The sequence below is a fragment of the Pan troglodytes genome, chromosome 5, assembly GCF_028858775.2.
Source record: "Pan troglodytes isolate AG18354 chromosome 5, NHGRI_mPanTro3-v2.0_pri, whole genome shotgun sequence".
NCBI classification, from domain to species: domain Eukaryota; kingdom Metazoa; phylum Chordata; class Mammalia; order Primates; family Hominidae; genus Pan; species Pan troglodytes.
Genome location: NC_072403.2, coordinates 32,366,589 through 32,386,322, shown reverse-complemented (window position 1 = coordinate 32,386,322; position 19,734 = coordinate 32,366,589). Strand labels below are relative to the sequence as shown.

Sequence of the window (19,734 nt, the reverse complement as noted above, 5' to 3'; positions counted from 1 at the left end):
TTAGAGTCCAGGATTGGCCGGGTGTGAGTGAACCAGCCAATGGTGTCGAGCCTTATTTCTCAGCAGTTACTAGGTAGAATACACCGAATCAAAAATTTCAAGCAGCAAGTAACCTTTTGAGATTATCGGGTCTTTTTATTTCCTTTTTGTTTGTTCGAAAGCAAGATACTTTTTCTCTCCTCTCTCTCTCTCTCTCAAGCCTTGAGATTCCCAAGGCTGGTCCCCGAGGTTGGTGGCTTTGCTACTATCCACAAGGAGAGGCTTCTCTATGTAGAGGGAGATTTTGCTGGGGAGGAAACATGAGGAGGAAAACAAAAGCCGCCCTCTTTCCAAAGCCAGAGGACTCTTGTCTAAGTTGCTAGCTTTGGAGTTTGGGCCTGGAGCACGGAAGGTCTTGGGGGAAGCAGGCATGGCTGGAGCGGGAGGGGTAGCAAAGGAAAGAAGACAGCAGTTGCAGTGGCTGTTATAAAGGCCTTGTCATTCATTCCAAAGCTATTGGATAAGAGGTGCTGAGAATCCTGAGTGATGATCAAAAACCCTTTCCCTCAGGCAGGTGGCATTCTGGTAGGGACAGAAGATAGAAGTGAGCAAAACTTTCTAGCTGGCCTTGACTTTCTGCCAGTAGGTGGTGGGGTTGAGTCCAAGGACCACACACACACACACACACACACACACACACATACACACTGGCACACATACCCTCTTCCCTCCAAAAAAAATCCCTTTTCCACAGACTAAATCTTGTCATTGTAGGGATATCTTGCAGAATAATCTTCCCGAGGCTCAGTTGTGAATATGTCCCTCAAGTGTCTAAATGCTTAGTCTGGAGGCCTCCAATTCCCTTCTGATTCAATTCAAAACTTTGCAGTTAGTACGCTAGCAATGGCTCCACAGTGGACTTGCATCACAATGTTGCACTCCCTGTGGCCAGCGCTCCCTTTCCCATGCCATGCCTTTCACTTGAATTGTTTGCTCCATCTCTGCCCCGTGAAATCCTGCCCAGCCTTCGTGCCTACTTCCTCCAAGAACAACTCTGAATGTTCCTGCCTGAAGTGTTCTCAGCCTCTTCTGACACCCAAATCTTTTGCTGTTCCCATATCCTGTCTTGTATTATTGTTATTCAGGTATCAACTGTGTCTTTGCTGTGGCTACAGTACCTGCTTTTCTAGACTGACTTCTGCAGGATGTGATTCTTCTCTCCTTATAGGGCTCAGCCTTAGCTCTGCTCTCAGCTGCTGTTCAATGCATAAATGACATGCTCAGGGTAAGGTCATTCCCACCACAGCATGGCCCAGTTCCTGGAATCATTCGGCATCAGAGTGTGAGAGAGAGGTGGCAGCAGGATTAAGCCACTCTAGGTCAGAAGTTCAAGGACCAGGAAGGAGGACCCAGTAGGTTCCTTCTGCAGAGAAAGCTCTATGATGAGAATGAGCTAAAGCAAGTCCTGAGAACTGCTTTTTCAATTGGACTGACCCTTATACTGTCCCTTTCTGAAATGGCAGCCTCACCTATCACTTGATGCTTCTGGAGTATAATTAAAATTGGATTCTAGGTTGAGTGGCTAATGAGGATAAAATCATAGCAAGTATTGGATCATTCCAGCCAAGCCTGGACTGTTCTTTGGAATAAACAGAAGTGGACACTGTAAGTATACAAAACTCAGGCTAAGATCTGGCTTCAGTTTTTTTATCTGAAGATATAATGTCCAGGGCTTCTGAAGCAGCTTGTGCCAGAAGTATCCAGCTAAGCCAGGTTTCACCCTCTGCCAAAGTTGACATGAGCCATTCGGAAATATGTGTGTTCTAGGCAACAAGAGGGTTTATTGCTCATCAGGTAGCTTAGCAAGAAACCAGGTGATATGGTTTGGCATGGGGGCAATCATGGGAGCAGTTACCTCCATGCTGTTCTCATAATAGTGAGTTCTCAGGATATCTGATGATTTTATAAGGGACTTTCCCCCCTTTTGCTCAGCACTTCTTCTTCCTGCCATCATGTGAAGAAGGACGTGTTTGCTTCCACTTCTGCCATGATTGTAAGTTTCCTGAGGCCTTTCCAGCCATGGTACTGTGAGTTAATTACACCTCTTTCCTTTATACATTACCCAGTCCTTCATACTAGCATGAGAACAGACTAATACAGTATATTGGTACCAGTAGTGTGGGGTGCTGTTATGAGGATACCCGAAAATGTGGAAGTGACTTTGAAACTGGGTAACAGGCAGAGGTTGGAACAGTTTGGAGGGCTCAGAAGAAGACAGGAAAATGTGAGAAAGTTTGGAACTTCCTAGAGACTTGTTGAATGGCTTTAACCAAAATGCTGATAGTGATATGGACAATGAAGTCTAGGCTGAGGTAGTCTCAGATAGAGATGAGGAACTTGTTGGGAAATGGAGTAAAGGTCACTCTTGCTATGCACAAAAGACTGGTGGCATTTGTCCCTGCCCTAGAGTTCTGTGGAACTTTGAACTTCAGAGTGACGATTTGGGGTATCTGGCGAAAGAAATTTCTAAGTGGCAGCTATTGTCAATATTCCCCTCAAATGTCTAAATGCTTCGCCTGGAAGCCTACAATTCCCTTTCACTTCAATCCAAAACCTTGCAAGTAATACACTAGCAATGGCTTCACAGTGGTGGAGGAAGCAGAGCATAAAAGTTTGAAAAATTTGCAGCCTGATGATTTGATAAAAAAGAAAAATCCATTTTCTGAGGAGAAAGGCAAGCTGGCTGCAGAAATTTGCATAAGTAACAAGGAATCAAATGTTAATCACCAAGACTATGGGGAAAATGCCCCTAGGGCCTGTCAGAGGTTTTCCTGGTAGACCCTCCCATCACAGATCCAGAGGTCTGGGAGAAAAAAATGGTTTCCTAGGCTGGGGCCAGGGTCCCCCAGTGCTCATGCAGCCTAGGGATTTGGTGCCCTCAGTTCCAGCTGATTCAGCTCCAGCTATGGCTAAGAGAGGCCAATGTATAGCTCAGACTGTTGCTTCTGAGGGTACGAGTGCCAAGCCTTGGTGGCTTTCACATAGTGTTGGGTCTGCAGGTACACAGAAGTCAAGAATTGAGGTTTGGGAACCTCTGCCAAGATTTCAGAGGATGTATGGAAACAGCTGGATGTCCAGGTAGAAGTTTGCTGCAGGAGCAGAACCCTCATGGAGAACCTCTGTGAGGGCAGTTTGGAACAGAAATGTGGGGTTAGAGCCCCCACACAGAGGCCCCACTGGGGCACTGCCCAGTGGAGCTATGAAAAGAGGGCCATCATCCTCCAGATTCCAGAATGGTAATCCACTGACAGCTTGTACTTTGCACCTGGAAAAGCAGCAGACACTCAATGCCAGCCTGTGAAAGCAGCTGGGAGGGGGGCTGTATCCTGCAAAGCCATAGGGGTGGAGCTGCTCAAGGCCATGGGAGCCTACCTCTTGCCTCAGTGTGACCTGGATGTGAGACATGGAGTCAAAAGAGATTATTTTGGGAATTTAAAGTTTAATGACTGTCCTATTGGATTTTGATCTTGTATGGGGCCCATAGCCCTTTTGTTTTGGCCAGTTTCTCCCATTTGGAATGGGTGTATTCACTCAATGCCTGCACCCACATTGTATCTAGGAAGTAACTAACCTGCTTTTGATTTTTCAGGTTCATAAGGGAAAGGGACTTACCTTACCTCAGATGAGACTTTGGACTTGGACTTTGGGTTAATGCTAGAATGAATTAAGATTTTGGGGGACTGTTGGAAAGGCATGATTGTGTTTTGAAATGTGAGGACATAAGACTTGGGAAGGGCCAGGGGCGGAATGATATGGTTTGGCTGTATCCCCACCCAAATCTCATCTTGAATGGTAGTTCCCATAATTCCCACATGCCATGGGAGGGAAACAGTGTGTGGTGTCATGGGGTGGGAATCTTGGCAGTGTTTACCTCCTTGTTCTTCTTGTGATAGTGAGTTCTCACAAAATCTGATGGTTTTATAAGGGGCTTTTTCCTCTTTTGCTCAGCACTCACCCTTCCTGCCATCATATGAAGAAGGACATGTTTGCTTCCCCTGTCACCATTATTGTAAGTTTCCTAAGGCCTCCCCAGCCAGGCAGAACTGTGAGTCAATTATATCTCTTTCCTTTATAAATTACCCAGTCTCCGGCAGTCATTCATAGCAGTGTGAAAACAGACTAATACACCAGGTTCTACTGGAGTGTGCCACATTAGATAGTGACAGCCTGACACAATCATTCCCTGTCATGGGAGGGATAAGCACAGAGGAAGCATCACTTCAGCAAGGTTCTCTGTGGATCTGGTGTACATGGGACCCCTGGGAAAACCAGGACCCAGACTGAACACTGATCCCTTTTTGCTTTGCAAATGAGTTTCAATTTTTGACGGCAATTTGGGCATGTCTCTTTTTTTGAGTCACCTCTAGCTACGGAGTCCTTCCAGGGGAGGCCCAGACTTTTTGGTGAAGAGAAAAACCATTCCTACTTTGCCCCTTACATATTCCAGATTCCTGACTCACAGAATCAATGAGCATAGTGCAATGGTTGTGCAAGTTGCTAATTTTCCATACTTCAACAATATTAGTCAATATATTTACCTCGTCTCAAGAGAACAAATTGCCCAGAACATGCTAGAATGATACTGGGACCTCAAGGAAAAAAAGATGAGAAAATTGCCCAAACTGCTTCCATCTTCAAGTTTCCTCTCTGCACATGTGCTTTGGTGTTCTGTTTCTGCAGTTCAACTTCTTCTCCTCTTTTGGACCATAATGTGAGTGGAAGAGTTCTTCCCACAACTCCCATGCACACCTGCTACAGGTGTAGCTAGTCACATGTCACTTGAAGGTCCCCTGCCCTAGCCTGGCTCAGGTGTCCATCCCAGACCCAGTCCATGTGGTGAGGCTGCAGGGCCATGCTATACAGACATGTATTGGAACACAAGAGGTCACTAATGCTAAATGAATGTGGTGCAGGGAGGGCAGAGGGACCTTGAAAGGCATTCATTATATTCTCAGAAGCAGAGCCCTTAGAACAGATGCTGTTGATGCCCCATTCCATATTCTCTTGGCCTATTACAATTTGCCAATAGTGGAGGAACACAGTTTCCTTCGAGGATAACAATGTCTGACCTCAGTTATTTGTGTCTCTCCTCCTCCGCTTTCTCTAACACCAGTGATATTTGCTTTTTTTTCTGCAGATGCACAACCCAACCTTGAAGTACAGCAGAACTAACATTCCCAGGGGCAACCTTCAACCAATTTAAGCAAAAGAGGATGGGAGGTGTTGATAAATGTACAAGGGCCCCCAGCCCTTAGGAAGATTCTGACATATATTCCACAATTTCATATAGTTTCTTACAGTGTCCTGGGTGGGACAAGCCGAGTTGTCCATATGGTGACTCATTAATGAACTCTTTGTGCCATTCCTCACACAACTGGCTTTCCCCCTTCTGTGATTCACTATTTCTGCACTTGTGTTTCCTGGGATGATTTCCCAAATAAGTGGTAGCTTCAATAGTGCTCTTCCCTCCATAAACACCTAGTGATGTTTACTGTGAAACATGTGACAATGATATATAACATGGCAAAATGGACCTTATAGAATTAAGGTTATGGACCTTAAAATTTAGTGATTATTCTAAATTATCTGGGTGGACTTAATCGAATCACAGGAGTTCTCAAAAGTAGAAGGCAGAAGAATCAGAGAGGTGCAATGGAAAAAGAACCAGAAAAACTTCAAAGATTGACAAGTCCTCAATGCATAATTGCTGCTTTGAAGACTGAAGAAGGGAGCTGCGAGCCAAAAAAACAGCAGCCTCTAGGGATGGGAACAGCCTTCAGCTGTAAATCAGTAAGCAACTGGGACCTCTGTCGTGTAATTGCAAAAATTGAATTCTGCCAGCAATCTGAATACACAAGAAAACATATTGCTCTCTAGAGCCTCCAGAAAAGAATCCAGCATGCAGACACATTGATCTTAGTCTGGTGAGATCCCTGTTGGACTTCTGACCTATAGAACTGTGAACCAAAAACTTGTGTTGCTTTAAGTCTAAGAATTTGTGCTAATTCATCATAGCAGCAGTAGAAAACACATACAATAAAGGTTTTGTGAAAACACTGCAATGAGGTAAACTGAAACTGTGGGGAGTACAGTGGGTGTGTGGACTATTCTACTGTGCCAGGTAGACTTATTAGAGTCTAGAAAAAGCCAAGTTGAAGAGTCAGCATTATTAACAAATTTATTGAACAACTAGAACTTGACAAGCACATGCCAGGTAGAGGGGATACAGTGGAGAGCAATAATAATGATAATAATGAGGAGTAGTTTTTCCCTAGCAGGCAGCAGTTGAAAGGAATATTGGTTTAACATCCACCAATGAGCAGGGGTGGATAGACACCTCTCCTGGAGACAGAGTCCATAACGGGATTAAAAATATCCCTGTAAGCCAGTCACCCGGTGGCTCAAGCCTGTAATCCCAGCACTTTGGGAGACCGAGGTGGGTGGATCATGAGGTCAAGAGATCGAGACCATCCTGGCCAACATAGTGAACCCTCATCTGTACTAAAAGTACAAAAATTTGTTGGGTGTGGTGGCGTGCACCTATATTCCCAGTACTCGGGAGGCTGAGGCAGGAGAATTGTTTGAACCCAGGAGGTGGAGGTTGCAGGGAGCTGAGATCGCACCACTGCACTCCAGCCTAGCAACAGAGTAAGACTCCATCTTAAAAAAAAAAAAAAAAAAAATCCCTGTATTTCTTCTAGCTCCCTTCATCCAAATTTCCTATATCACAGAGAATCTCTAGGGTATTTGCTCTGCCTGGAAACCTTGATTGAAGGAAGGCTGGCTCTGGCTGCACGATCACTTATCACATTTGTTGGGTGGGAACACATCTGTTCCCCATGATTTATCAAGTGTGGCCTCTAGTCTCTTTCCAAATCACGTGTCATGTGGGTACGGTGAGGTTATTCTCTCAACCAAGACACTCTGCAGAGCTAATCCAAGGCGTGCTGGGTCTAAGGCTCTGACAATCAGCTGGGAAGGAGTCAACAGGGGTGTCAACTCCACAACCACCTACAGTGATCCTTATCCTGGAGCCATCCTGGGAAAAGAACCTCAGGGCTACAGGTGGGTTCTTCCTATGGGGGAAGAAACAGGGTGGAAAAGAACGGCCATAGGGCCAGGGACTGAAGCTGAACATCTCCCAGCTGCAGAAATTACTGCATGAGTTATGTAAGTTACTTAATGTTGCCCTGCCTCAACTTCCATACTTGCTAAATGAGACTACCCGACAGGGTGTTGCGAGGATTAAAGGAGTGACACCCACCAAAGCTCATAACACAGCACTCAGAGCATTTTAAGTTCTCCATTAATGTTAGTTATTGCTGTTTAGATCCCAGCTGTGTTGTCAACTAATCATGTCTACTTTGTAGTCAATTCACTTTTCTGCACCCCAGTTTCCTTATCTGTATAAGGGGAAAATAAGGTGGTACCAAACTCAAACAACTGTCATATGAATAATTGAATGAGTATCAGTAAAGTGCTTCAGTGCGTGCTTGTAGCTTTATGGTTGTGATTGGTTGCTGTGGAGGGGGAGGCCCTCAGCTCTGAGCTGGGCAGGGAGAAGCAGAGAAAAGTTACTTCAGCCTGAGGCTCCCCACTTTCGTTAGCTAAGCCCGGGGTTACTGGTGTCTCTAGGGAATGATCAGCACTCGGTCAGAATTGGAGGAACTCTCCTTCTTTTCACGCTGGACAAATAGTCAGGGCCGTGGGCTCCAAGGTCAAAATTCTGAAAACAGGATATAGAGCCTCAGAGAAGGAGACGTCCAGGAAAGTATGAATATGCGATCCATCCACAGCATTGTAGAATGAGATATCTCCAGTCTCATAGTCCAGGAAGACCCCCACTTTCGTAGGGGGCTTAGGAAGTTTCAGGTTGGTTCTGGGCTCAGTTAGAGTCCGATACTTATTCCCATCAGTCAGCCCCATAGTCCAGAATCCATTCTCAGGTGTCATTTTGACCCAGCCTTTTCTCTGCACATTCTTACTGCACACCCCTATATGCCACTCTTTCCTGTCCCCTACCTCCACCTCCCAGTAATGTCTCCCTGATATGAAGCTCTCACAGCCGAGAACACAATAATGCCAATTAAATCTCTCAGGGTTGTCTGGCAGATCCTGGGGCTCCTTGGCACGCTGCACACTCCTCTGGTCCTCAGAAACAAGGAGGATGGGGTTTGCTGTTTTTGGATCCAGAATCACATCCGCTGCAGAGAGTTTGAGGAAGTGTCCATGCGGTCAACCATTTTTCCTGGATTTCAGAGCCTCAGCATGCAAGGCCTGGGCCATGCTGAGGAGGTCTGAGTCCAAAGCCTGGTGTTCCTAGTCTGCCCTAAATGTGACTCTCTCATCGATGTCAGGAGAGAAAGCCCCAGGTATCAGGTATCTTGTGTCCAGAGGGGAAGAGGAGGGTGAAATGAGGGTTGCCTCAGCATCTGCCTAACCCAATACCCTGACGTGGCCTCAGGAAGCAGCAAGGATCCTTTCTACGTTTTTCTTGTTTCCCTCCCCACATTCACTCTGCCCACTAATGCTTTATACTCAGAGGTTAATTTTCAACCTTCATTCGACCACTCATGAGCTAAATGAGTTCCCCTTTTCTGCAGTCTATTTTTCCATACATCCAATTTATTTAACAAAGTGGAGCCTCATCTGAAGCATTTCCTCACCTGAAAAATGGGGATAAACAAATGAATCTCTAGCGCTGTAGAAGGCAATCATGTTATTTACTCAGCCCACAGCAGGCCATGAAGGAAGCTCCTCATCTTCCTGATAGCTGCAAGGCCGTCTCTGTGCTGGGCTCTGTGTGGTGCCTTATATGCCCTAGATTCACTCTCCACCCTTCAGCTTTCTCCACCCTCTTCTGGGCCCCAGGAATCTGTTCTCTGGGCAGATTCCTGAGACAGTGCCACTGGGCTCCCTTGTCCTCTGGTTTGCTGTTGGGTTTGGCCAATGGGAGGCCCTGATAGGAGATTGGAAGGAGAAAGAAAGGAGAGACACACCGTTTAATTTCCTGCTTCCTCCCTGCCAGCAGCAGCTGCTGCTGCTCTAACAAGGCCTGAAGACTCTTCTCAGGGAGCCCTCTCTTTGAGCTACTTCTTACTCTGGGTTCCAGTAACTGCCTCCCCTCCCTAGCCGTCCCAGTGTAGGAGTGGAGACAGCTCCCCACTGTTGGGAACCATGGGGGCACTGCACTTTTCCTTGTTGCTTTCCCTTAACCCTCCTTTCTGCAAACCTTCAACCACCCAGTTTGAACTCATCATCTCCTTCTTAAGGTTTTTGACCAATGGATATTTATTATTCCTTCAGTCTTCACCTCAACCCCCACAAACACAGATTGAAATCATCACCTAAATATGTGGAGGCCAAAGCTCAGAAGCATTAAGTTTTTTTGAGAAGGCACTGACAGTAGGTGGCATGAGAAGTCTGGGAAGGACTAAGTTCTTTGGGCAGGCATCGCCTCCTTTCCTTGGCATTTCCATCCTCACTCTCCCTGCAGTATTACTCAGTGTGTGTCTCCTTCCCCTCAGCTCCACCCTTTATATGTCTTCCTTCCCAGGAAGGTCTGAGGAAGTGCAAGAGATCTATTCGCCCTGGTTCCCTGGGCTCTCAGCGGAAAGGGTCTTGGAGATGGGCCCACTTTTCAGATTGGAATTTAATGTTGCCTACCCCAAATTCTCCTAGTCATGGGAGCTTTTCTTCCCCAAATCACAACAGTTGGAGAAGTAAAAAGGAAAAAGGAATATAGTCCCTCAGGTTGTTGGTCCAGGGAACACACAGTGATTTACTCACCAGGCTTGAAGAGGGCCTTTTTCCATTCTGAAAGGAAGGAGACACAGATAAGGAAAAGGTCAGTATTCTTGTACTTTTCCCCACTGCACTCTCCCCTCACTACATGTTTTCTCTCCTTTTCTTCAGAGTCTCTTCCAGGGTCCAGCCTCCCTCTTCTACAGCTCTGATGGATCAGGGGTGGCACCTTCTCAAAAATGGTGAGCTCTGTTCCCTCTGCAATGAAGGGTACAGGCTGCAAGGCCAGGCTTTGCAAGGGGGTGTGCAGGGTCAAGAGTCTCTCTGATTCTCCAGAAAAGCAGAAATCAACCCCCCACAACACACAAATTGAGTCTTTGGGTTAAATCTGATTCATGCAAATGAGAACATCAATGGATCACAGCAGAGAAAAGGTTGAAATGTTCATGGCACGTGTCCCAGCAAACTCAGAGAGCATCAGGTTCACTCACCATTATAGGCTGAATGTCTCTCTCCCCCTACAATGAAAAAAAGATAGAGATGTCACCTGAACTTGCCATTTTTGATTTGGCCCCATTCCCTTAACTTTACATCCATCTAATCTTTTTTTTTTTTTTTTTTTTAACTACCTGTATCTTCCTCCTCTGCAGGTTCAATTCTTTCTATTGTGTCGTTCTTAATATCAAATCCAGGAACATCAGTCGAATGCTAGTGACATGGCAGACATTGCGAGAGTTCCTTCCCGATGGTGTTCAGCTGATCTATTTGGAATGTATCTATACACCTGTACCTGGGCATAGGTGTCTCCATGTCTATATGCACATATATATATACACACATATATATACATATATATGCACATATATATGTGTATATATGTATATATGTGTGTATATATATTTAAATGTGTGTATGTGTGTGTGTGTGTTTGCAAGATCCTTCTATATCAATCTAATTTCGTACCTTACTCTGAAAAGAATTTGGGAAATTTAATGAGCAATTTCAGGGACTAGTGTTTGAAGTCAGTTAGAATAAATTGGTACCAACTGAGCAACGGTTCAGGCCACTTTTGTTTATTAGACACACTTTCCTCCCTCTCTCTTTTCAGATTTTCTTGTTCTTTATTATCTTTTATTCTTTTTCTTCTCTGGAGCCTATAGATTATGTAAAATGACCAGTGAAGTTCCTGCCATAGAGAATGCACTTCATCTACCTCTTCCCCCTTCCTTTACAAGTGTGCCCCTGGATATTCCTCAGTGCTTTGCAGGGCTATAGAGTCTGTGGCCCCTGGTAGAGAGAAATTGAAGGCATATTTTCTTCGAGACCAGTCGAGAAAGAGAAAGAGAGGGAGAAAGAAACACTCCTCCTGGGTGTTACTCCAATCAGCCACACTCTTTCTTTTTTCCTTTCTTCTCTTTCCTTTTTTTTTTTTTTTTTTTTTTTTTACTTTTTGGCAATGACTAGGAATTTAGGAATTGGCACATCTATTTTCTTTCCTTAGTCAAAGGGATCTAAGACCACTTCCCAACCTTGGGGAAAGAGTTAAGAGTGGAAACTATTCAAGCACAGACAGTTATAGATTCAAATTCAGAGAAAATATCAGAGGCACTTACGAGATGCGTACTGGATACTTCTCCATCCTGCAATGGAAGGAACAGGGGAAGATGCATCAAGGCGCATAAAGCAGGGACAGGAAGACATGCCTGGGTCTCTGGGGGAATGGGAACTTACTGAGTTCCTCCAGGAGCTTCACTGGAAAATAAGCAGAAATAATAATGAACTGTTACAGGTGAGGGGGTTTTCTAAAAAATTAACCTTAAAAGCAACTGAGCTCTGGGGTGGGGATGGGCATGAGGTCTTTGGGCTTTGGCCCGTAAGCCAGGGGCTCAGATAAACTCCCAGGGTCAGCTACCTCTTGTGCTTTGTTCTTGCTTCATTGTGCTCCAGGCCATTTCTCTCAACTCTTGCTCTCTCTTTTTCTTTCTGAACTGAGTCTTTTTTTCCTCCTGCTGTTGCCACAGGAAGTAACCGGCTCCCCCAAGAAGCAGCAGCAAGACAGGCAGGGTCCCTGCCAGGGCGGCGATCCACCTCTGGGCGCTCCTGAAGAAGGGGTCTGTGAAGGCAACGGCTGTGGGTCATGGGGGCCGGTGCACTCAGCTTCCCCAGACTGCAGCGCCCCAAGTGTTAGCTGCTCACCCCAGGTCACAGGGCACGGAATCTATCTCACAAGGTTAAATAATCTTTCTCATGCTAAAATCTCAGAGGACAGTGGGTAAGACTTTGATAAACCCCCACTAGAGGCTGCTACTATTACTTCTCTTGAGATGTCTGCCTCTCATGTGGAAAGTGAGTGACTTGAGGATATCAAACACATTTTTTTCTAATTCAACTTTTTAATAGGTAACACATGTACATGGTTCTAAAATACATGTATAAAAAGTCACGCAAGTCTCCCATCCACCCAGTCCTCCCTCCCACCCTCCCTTTCTTAACTTCAAATTAGTCTGCTTAATATAATGCTTAAGAACAGGAACTTTGGAGCTGGAGGCCCTGGGTGTCAATGCTGGCTCCTTTAGGTGACTTGCAGTGTGACTTTAGACTAATTACTTAACCTCTCTGTTCCTACTGCCCTTCTCCTGAAGTTAGAAGGATTAAATTAATACTTATAAAGTGCCTGACGCCTAGTGAGTGTTATGACATTACTTGTTAACTTAAAAAAATGTAAATAAAAATATATTCTTGTTTTTCCTCTTATTTGCACTAAAGATAGCATTCCATACACACCACTCTGCATTTTGCTCTTTCTGTGCAAAGTTAATCTTGGAGGTTTTTCCACTTCACTATAGAGAGAATTATCTCTTTTTTCTTTCACAGTTGAGTGGTATCCATTGCATGAAAGTTCCCCAGCAGTGAACATCTGCATAGTTTCCAACCTTGTGCAGTCATAATCAGTGCTATAAAAAATAACTTTTTACATGGATCATCTCATACAAATGCAAGCTTATCTACCAAATAAATTCCCAGAAGCGCAATTTTGGATCACTAAAAATGTAGTTTGGATAGATATTGTTATATAGCCCCCAACAGAGGTTGTGCTAATGCACACCAAAAATACAAGTCATCCCAGCGGATGCCTAGGAGTCACAGCCTTCCTACATTCCTGCCATAACCATGTGTTATCAACCAACAGATGTTTGTTTTGATTTTTGCCAATACCATAAGTGAAAAATGATTCAGTATGTTTCTCTAATGAATGAGAACGAACACTCTTTTGTGAGTTATTTCCTTTTCTGTAAATTAAATAATTTATGACCTTTGTTAAAATTTTTTACTCAGTTTTTAAAATCTTCTGTCTCAAGGAGATTAGCTCTTTCTCTATGAGTTTGTATATATATATATGTTTTCCCCTTTTGTCATTTGACTTTACATATGCAGCTTATCTTAACAATTATCCCCTAATTCCAATTACTGTTATACTTCTGGCAGACAGGAAATGTTCAGTAAATGTTTGTGTCATGAACAGCTTTATGGAGAAGAGAAGCTCCCCCGGTGCAAGGAGGAGCCTCCAGGTCCATGCTTTGGGCCTTATATTCAGTGCAGAGACCCAGGTTGACTGCAGACACTAACACCTCCCCCTTCATTCAACTGCCACAGCCCAGCTCAGAAAACCTGAGGCCAAGCAGGTACTGACCTGCGATGGAAATGCTGGCTGTCTTTTCCAGGCCGAGGAGGGAACTTCTGATGGTACAGGATACACCCTCCCCAGAGCTGCCTCTCATGATCACAGATGCTGCTACTGCATACAGGCCCACTCCGTCTGCAACCACAGGTGCTTCCACAGTCGGGATGTTCTCTCCCTTGTTGTTGCTCCACTGTATTTGGGGTTGGGGGTACCAGCCAGTGGACCTGCACTCCAGATGGATCCCTCCATCCTCGTAACCCTTCACATCAACGTGAAGATCAGAACCCAGTGCTGTGGAAGGATGAATTAGCCTAAATTCTTGAGAGGCCTGTATCAGAGAGGGTCTCAAAAGGAATCATGGCACACTCACCTTCCATAATTCAAGAACAATTTCATTTTAGAGCTGCTTACAAAAGTGTGTTTCCTAGTGAGGAGAAAGCTACATGAATGAGTGCAGTATCCTAGGGTCAGTAACAGTGGGGCTATTCCCACCCACCACAGTTACCAGAGGGAGGAGGAGAGGGAGCTTTTTTGAAGACATAAAAGAAGAGATTTATGCGTTAAGGACTTTCTTGAGAGGGGCAGTGACCTTCAGCAAGGCAATGCAGCCAGCCTGAGGGTAACTTGCAGGAAGGAAGCCAGGGACTAAGCAACCAGATCTCTCTTTTCTCTCCCTCCCTTCATCGTCTGCTACAGATCCCTGCTGACCAAACCCTTAAACAGAAGCCACAGGGAAAAGCATTGCACTAAGAAAGAAAAGAGCAGTCCCCTTATCTGGAAGCGGCAACAGGACTCAATGTCCTCCTGTTGAACAAAAGCAATTTCACAGAACACCAGCATCAGATGATGGCACTTTGTGACTATGATGGATCATGGGAAAAACAAGACCACCCCACATCATGTGTGAGCACAGAGAAAAACATGAACATTGTCCAAACCACAGCAGTCACCAAACATCCCCCATCAGCAATGAGGGATTGCTGCCCCTTCATCAATTACAGCTTTAGTCTCACCCTAGTCTCTTTCTTCCTAGATAAGATTGATTAAGGTTCTCACTCATAGAATTAACCTGCCCACACCTTCCTAGCAGTGTCTCATCCAGAGCAGAGGCCAAAGTCTATAAACCCTCCTCCCAAATCCCCTAACACAAGCCCAAATTATATACTAAGTCTGCTCTAACAGCTTCTTACGGAGACTCCACCACAGCTCCCCATGATATGTGTTCTTCCTCACTGCCACAAGTAAGAAACACAGCTCCCATGACTACAGGTGTATTCTAGGGTCATTGGCTCAAGAACATTGGCAGCAGATACAGTCCAGATAGCCCAGTCTTCTAGGGCCCACAATAGCATGTACCTAGTGGAGCCATAGAAGCCATCCAGTACAGAACTAAACAGGAATGACTGTGTACCGGTCACTAAAGAGATGATTTCTTATGCTTCCTATCCCTTGTCCTTCACTTCCCTTATATCTCTGGTGGCCAGAGGAAAGGAGTTCTTTACTTGAGCATGTAGTGTACAGCAGGAATTCTTCCTAAAGGAAAACCTGTGTCTTTCTCAAGGGCCTCAGAGAAGCTAAGTTGGGAGGCAGTGCAGGCAATTGCTAGTGAGCAGCCAGGAGTGTCTGCAGTGCTTTTGCAAGAGGGACTCTGCATCTGCTCTAGATCCTACAGAGAAATGTTCTCAGAACAAAACCTGGAGGCTCACCTGCAACCTTCAGCTCCACCAGGGCTTTTTCATAGAAGTCACCATCTTGGAAATAACACAAGTACTTTCCACTGTCAGAGGCTGTGACGTTGTGTATTCGGAGAGCAGCCTTCCCTGCAGTGATGCCATCCCGCAGAATCGAAGTTCTCCCTCGATATGGTGCACTCTGCCTGTCTTCCACTTCCTTTCCATCTGCATACACGTTCACCACCTGCCTTAGGCTGGAACTCACCCACCTCAGCTCCATGGTCTCTGCACTCATGGTCGGGAACAGGTGACAGGGCAGATCAGCGTCTTCACCCACCATGGCCAGGATGGGCCCAGAGGGTCCAAGCACAGAAAACTGAGCTGTAGGCACAAGGGGGAGGATCTGTCAGAGGGTGTTGGAGTTGGGGTCATGAGAGGAAGGGTGCTTCTCAGACAGGGAAGGCGAGATACAAAGAAACTGGTGGGGGAAACTGATCTTAACAGAAGCACCATTTGTCTCTTAGTGACGGGTGAACCTTCAGGTCGGGATGGACTTCAGGTTTGGGAAGGAGTCAAAAGTCCTATGAGGACATAATTAGGTAATTGTCTGCTTCAGAAACAAGCGTGGAATCGTTCCCTACCTGAGTGAGGCATGAGCAGCTGAAGCAAAAGGAGGCAGACACGAAAGATGAGCAGAAGGAAGGCCACGAAACTTGCCATTTTCATTCATGCTGCATATCAGGAGACACCGGAAGGTGGGGGGCAGACACTATGACCTGGAAGAAGCTATAGAATTCCAAATGGAAATCTCCACTTCCCTAGAGCTAACTCAAGTATGGTGACCGAAGAAGATCTTACCTCTGCCAAAAATTCTGTCCTTCAGTGTCTTCACCTTTGAGTCCCAACATTGAAAATCACCTGTAAAAACATGTCTATGTGAAATGCACATCTGTTATTCGATCAGAAAATCCTCACTGTACTGTTTAACAATATTCAGAATCCTATGACTTCCCCAAACTTCCCCTGCCAAGTCCAACCCACCACAATACCCCTCTGATTCATGCAGGACACTCTTCACTGGGCTCCCTGGTTCCACCGGGGTCGACCGCTGTGGGTGTCCGACACTGTGGACTCCTCAAAGCCCCAACTCTTGGCCATCACCATGGTCAACTCATGGCCTAGTGGACTCCTGGTAGGATTAAGGAAGACTGCTTGGTGGGGACCTGAAGTCAGTCAGGGGCTGAACCCACCACATTTAATCCAAGGCTAGTGATCACAGAGCTGCAAATAAGACCAGGCCTTACTTACCTTTTCTTTCTTCCCTTCATAAAGTCATTCAACAAATATTTACCGAGCACCCACAAGGGGCCAGGCCCATGATATAAGGGTTAGGGACACAAAGAGGGTAAGCAATAAGTAAAGGCTCTAAGATTCACAAGCTCTTTGGTCTCAGACATGAGACAAAACCATTGTAACTTTATTTACTTATACAATATCATGAAGTGTGAAATTTAGAATTGCACAGTTGGCCCAGCAGTTCCACTTCCTGATGTCAAGTCGAGCAAAGTACTTGCATGGGTGCAGACAGAAGCCTCTGTGAGAATGACACTGCTGCACTATTTTTAAAGTATAAAAATGGTAACCAACTGAACCAGCCACCCATCAGGAGGCTGCTTAGAGGAATGATGGCTCATCCCTCGGAGGGAATTCAATGCAGCAGGTAAAAAGAGTTGATTTATTGTCATGAACCTAGATAACGGAGACACACTAAGTGATCAAAAAACACCTTGCACAACTATACTAAAGATTCAATTGAAGAACAAAAGCAAAGCTATCCATTTCTGCATAACTATTTATGTAAATGCCTGAAAAACTCAAAAAAGATGCATGCTAATCTGAAGATCAGAGGTTAGTGAGTGAAGGGACACTTGGCCTTTTGTTCCCTTTACTTTTAAAATATTGGAATGCTTTAAATTTAAAACTTTTCATGTATTACTTAACAATAATTATTATGAGTTACAATAGTGATGGGAACATATTAGCTGCTCAGTAAATACTAACTCCTCAACAGTTTCTTCCAAAACAAAGGAGCATGAGGCCTGCAGCCATAATCCCGCTTGCTGTGGGTCTGGGAATGGCCTCTGAGAACAAGATCTGCAGAGGGAGGTGGGGAGGGATGTAAAGGAAACAAGAGAACAGAGATCTGTGCAGCCGGCCATGCTCCACCCCTGCCTGGATCTTGCACCCACCCAGAGTAAACAATGCATTTCACCACATCTTTTGCTCCTCGAAACTGCTCTTTATGTTGCTATAGAGGGGGTATCATTTTTATTATCATTTTCCCTGAGTTAACAATTTCTCTGCTGTCCTTAGAGTGAGACATAAGTTTTTCTTCTTCTTAAAGGATATATTTTTTTTCCTGATTATAGTCAATATTGCAAATGAAAAAAAGCATAAAGGAATACAAGTTTAAGTAGTGGTTCATGCCTGTAATCCTTGCAATTTGGGAAGTTGAGATGGGAGGATCCCTGGAGCCCAGGAATTCAAGACCAGCCTGGTCAACATAATGAAACCCCATCTCTACAAATCAATCAATAAATAAAATAAAATATCTATAGTAGTAGTCATATACTTTGGTAGTGAAAAGGTAAATATTTCTGGAAGTATTTTGACCATATATATATCAAGGGCCTTAAAAAAAGTTATATGCTTTGCTAAGGAATGGCTATTAAAAGAAAAAAAAAAAAGGTGTGTGCTTTGACCCAAATGTTCCACTTGTAGGAATTAGTGTTGCAGAAAAAAGAAAATCAGGAACTAAGACAAAAATTTATGTTTTAGGCTGCTCAATACAGTAAAATCTCCAATAGCCAAATGCAGAAAAGAGAAATAGTCCAAACTAGGGAAGTGTTTAAAAATAATTTTAAAGGCTGGGTGTGGTGGCTCACGCCTGTAATCCCAGCTCTTTGGGAGGCTGAGGTGGGCAGATCACCTGAGGTCAGGAGTTTGAGACCAGCCTAGACAACATGGCGAAACTCCGAATCTACTAAAAATACAAAAACTAGCTGGGTGTGGTGGCGTGCACCTGTAATCTCAGCTACCCAGGAGACTGAGGCAGGAGAATCACTGGAACCCAGGAAGCAGAGGCTGCAGTAAGCCGAGAACGTGCCACTGCACTCCAGCCTGGGTGACAGAGCAAGACTCCATCTCAAAACAAACAAAAATATTGTAGATTCATACAATGAAATAGATTGTATCCATTGGATAGCATTCGTTAGGTTTGGGGGAAATGATGAATAAAAGGAAAAACACATACTGTTCCTAAAATATTTTAAAACAAGGTTTAATGTATGGATCTAACATTGCTAAAATTATAAATAATTGCCCTTCATTAAAAACACGATTCCTAAAGGCTGCATGGAAATCTCTTTTATGATTGAACCATGCATTGTTTGTCTATCCCCCGCCTGTTGTATATGTATGCTGGTTCAGGTTTTTCTACATTTTTAATACTTCTGTAATGAAGAAATTTACATATGAATTTATAAAGGACACCTCTTTTTAGAATCTCTTAGAATAGATGCCTTGAGTTGTCCAGAACAGATTTTAAAGATTGTTTGCCCTTTTCTGACTACAATACGTTCTTAAGAACATGCAATTAGACTATTTCTTCACCAAATCCCAAACTCTGCAGGTCTTTATTCTTTGCACTACTTCTCCCCTTTCCATGTGTCCACATGTGTGCGTGCGCACCCCCTCAGGCACACACCCCTTTCTCTGGGTGAGTACTCTCCCTGCATGCCCACTCACCACTCTCAGTGATTCAGCCCCTGTCCTCCCAGGCATTGTGAACCAGGCTCTAATCGACTTCCCCTACTCACCTCTTAGCATTCCCCTCTGAAAATCACAGCCCACAGAAGAAAGGCAGTTAATAGTTCTCCATTCTTTCTACTATGGTTAAATCTCCTTCTGGAAGAAAGGAAAAAGAAAGCAGAGACTGTCGGGTCATCGTGAGGAATAATAACAATCTCTCTTTGGAAGAATAAGTTTTTTGATTGGTTCAGAGGTGATGTTTCTCATCAGTTGCTGGGCAGAAACCACTGAGGAAGGCTGAAATGAAAACTGAAAGTACATTGAATTGTACACGTTGAAGAAAAATTCCTGCCCTACCTCCCTTACTGTTTATCTCTTTCATTCTTGTGTGTATATACGTATTTCTATATAGTCACTTGTCTTAAGTCTTTTATCATAATAGAAATATCAGCAGAACACAATGGGAAAAGATTTTAATGTGGTGAAGAAAGATGTGCACTAATTAAAATGCTACTGTGGCAGTTTGCTAACATTTGCTTGCATGAATATGGGTACATGGAGGAGGAGGAGATTTTACTACAGAGTCAAATAAACGTATGAATGGAAAGAAAACCAGACACAATGCACTTTTTTTTGAAACGGAGTTTCACTCTGTCACCCAGGTTGGAGTGCAGTTGCAGGATCTTGGCTCACTGCAACCTTCGCCTCCCAGGTTCAAGTGATTTTCCTGCCTCAGCTCCTGAATAACTGGCATTACAGGTGCTCGCCCCATGCCCGGCTACTTTT

At 44.5% G+C, this 19,734-nt stretch overlaps 1 protein-coding gene across 50 annotated transcripts; it reads right to left on the bottom strand.

Annotated features, from left to right (window-relative positions):
* Positions 1 to 6,199: 6,199 nt before the first annotated feature.
* Positions 6,200 to 19,203, bottom strand: BTN3A1 (butyrophilin subfamily 3 member A1). Of its 50 annotated transcripts, XR_010157603.1 has the most exons (13): positions 19,017 to 19,170; positions 16,188 to 16,327; positions 15,997 to 16,056; positions 15,780 to 15,869; positions 15,172 to 15,519; positions 13,475 to 13,756; positions 11,696 to 11,896; positions 11,515 to 11,535; positions 11,397 to 11,423; positions 10,275 to 10,301; positions 9,829 to 9,855; positions 8,706 to 8,998; positions 6,200 to 8,243 (listed from the first exon to the last, which is right to left on the bottom strand). XR_010157603.1 is itself a non-coding variant. In XM_063812211.1 (12 exons), exons 4-12 carry the CDS (start codon positions 15,862 to 15,864, stop codon positions 7,720 to 7,722), a joined length of 1,542 nt encoding a protein of 513 aa, XP_063668281.1. In that variant the 5' UTR covers positions 15,865 to 15,924; positions 15,997 to 16,056; positions 16,188 to 16,327; positions 19,017 to 19,192; the 3' UTR covers positions 6,200 to 7,719. The 50 variants fall into 50 exon arrangements, 47 of the variants coding, with proteins under 47 accessions (XP_063668281.1, XP_063668298.1, XP_063668308.1 ...); XR_010157602.1 differs by lacking the exon at positions 16,188 to 16,327 and having other exon boundaries at positions 19,017 to 19,197; XR_001718328.4 differs by lacking the exon at positions 16,188 to 16,327 and having other exon boundaries at positions 15,780 to 15,924; positions 19,017 to 19,195.
* Between the last annotated feature and the right edge of the window lie 531 nt (positions 19,204 to 19,734).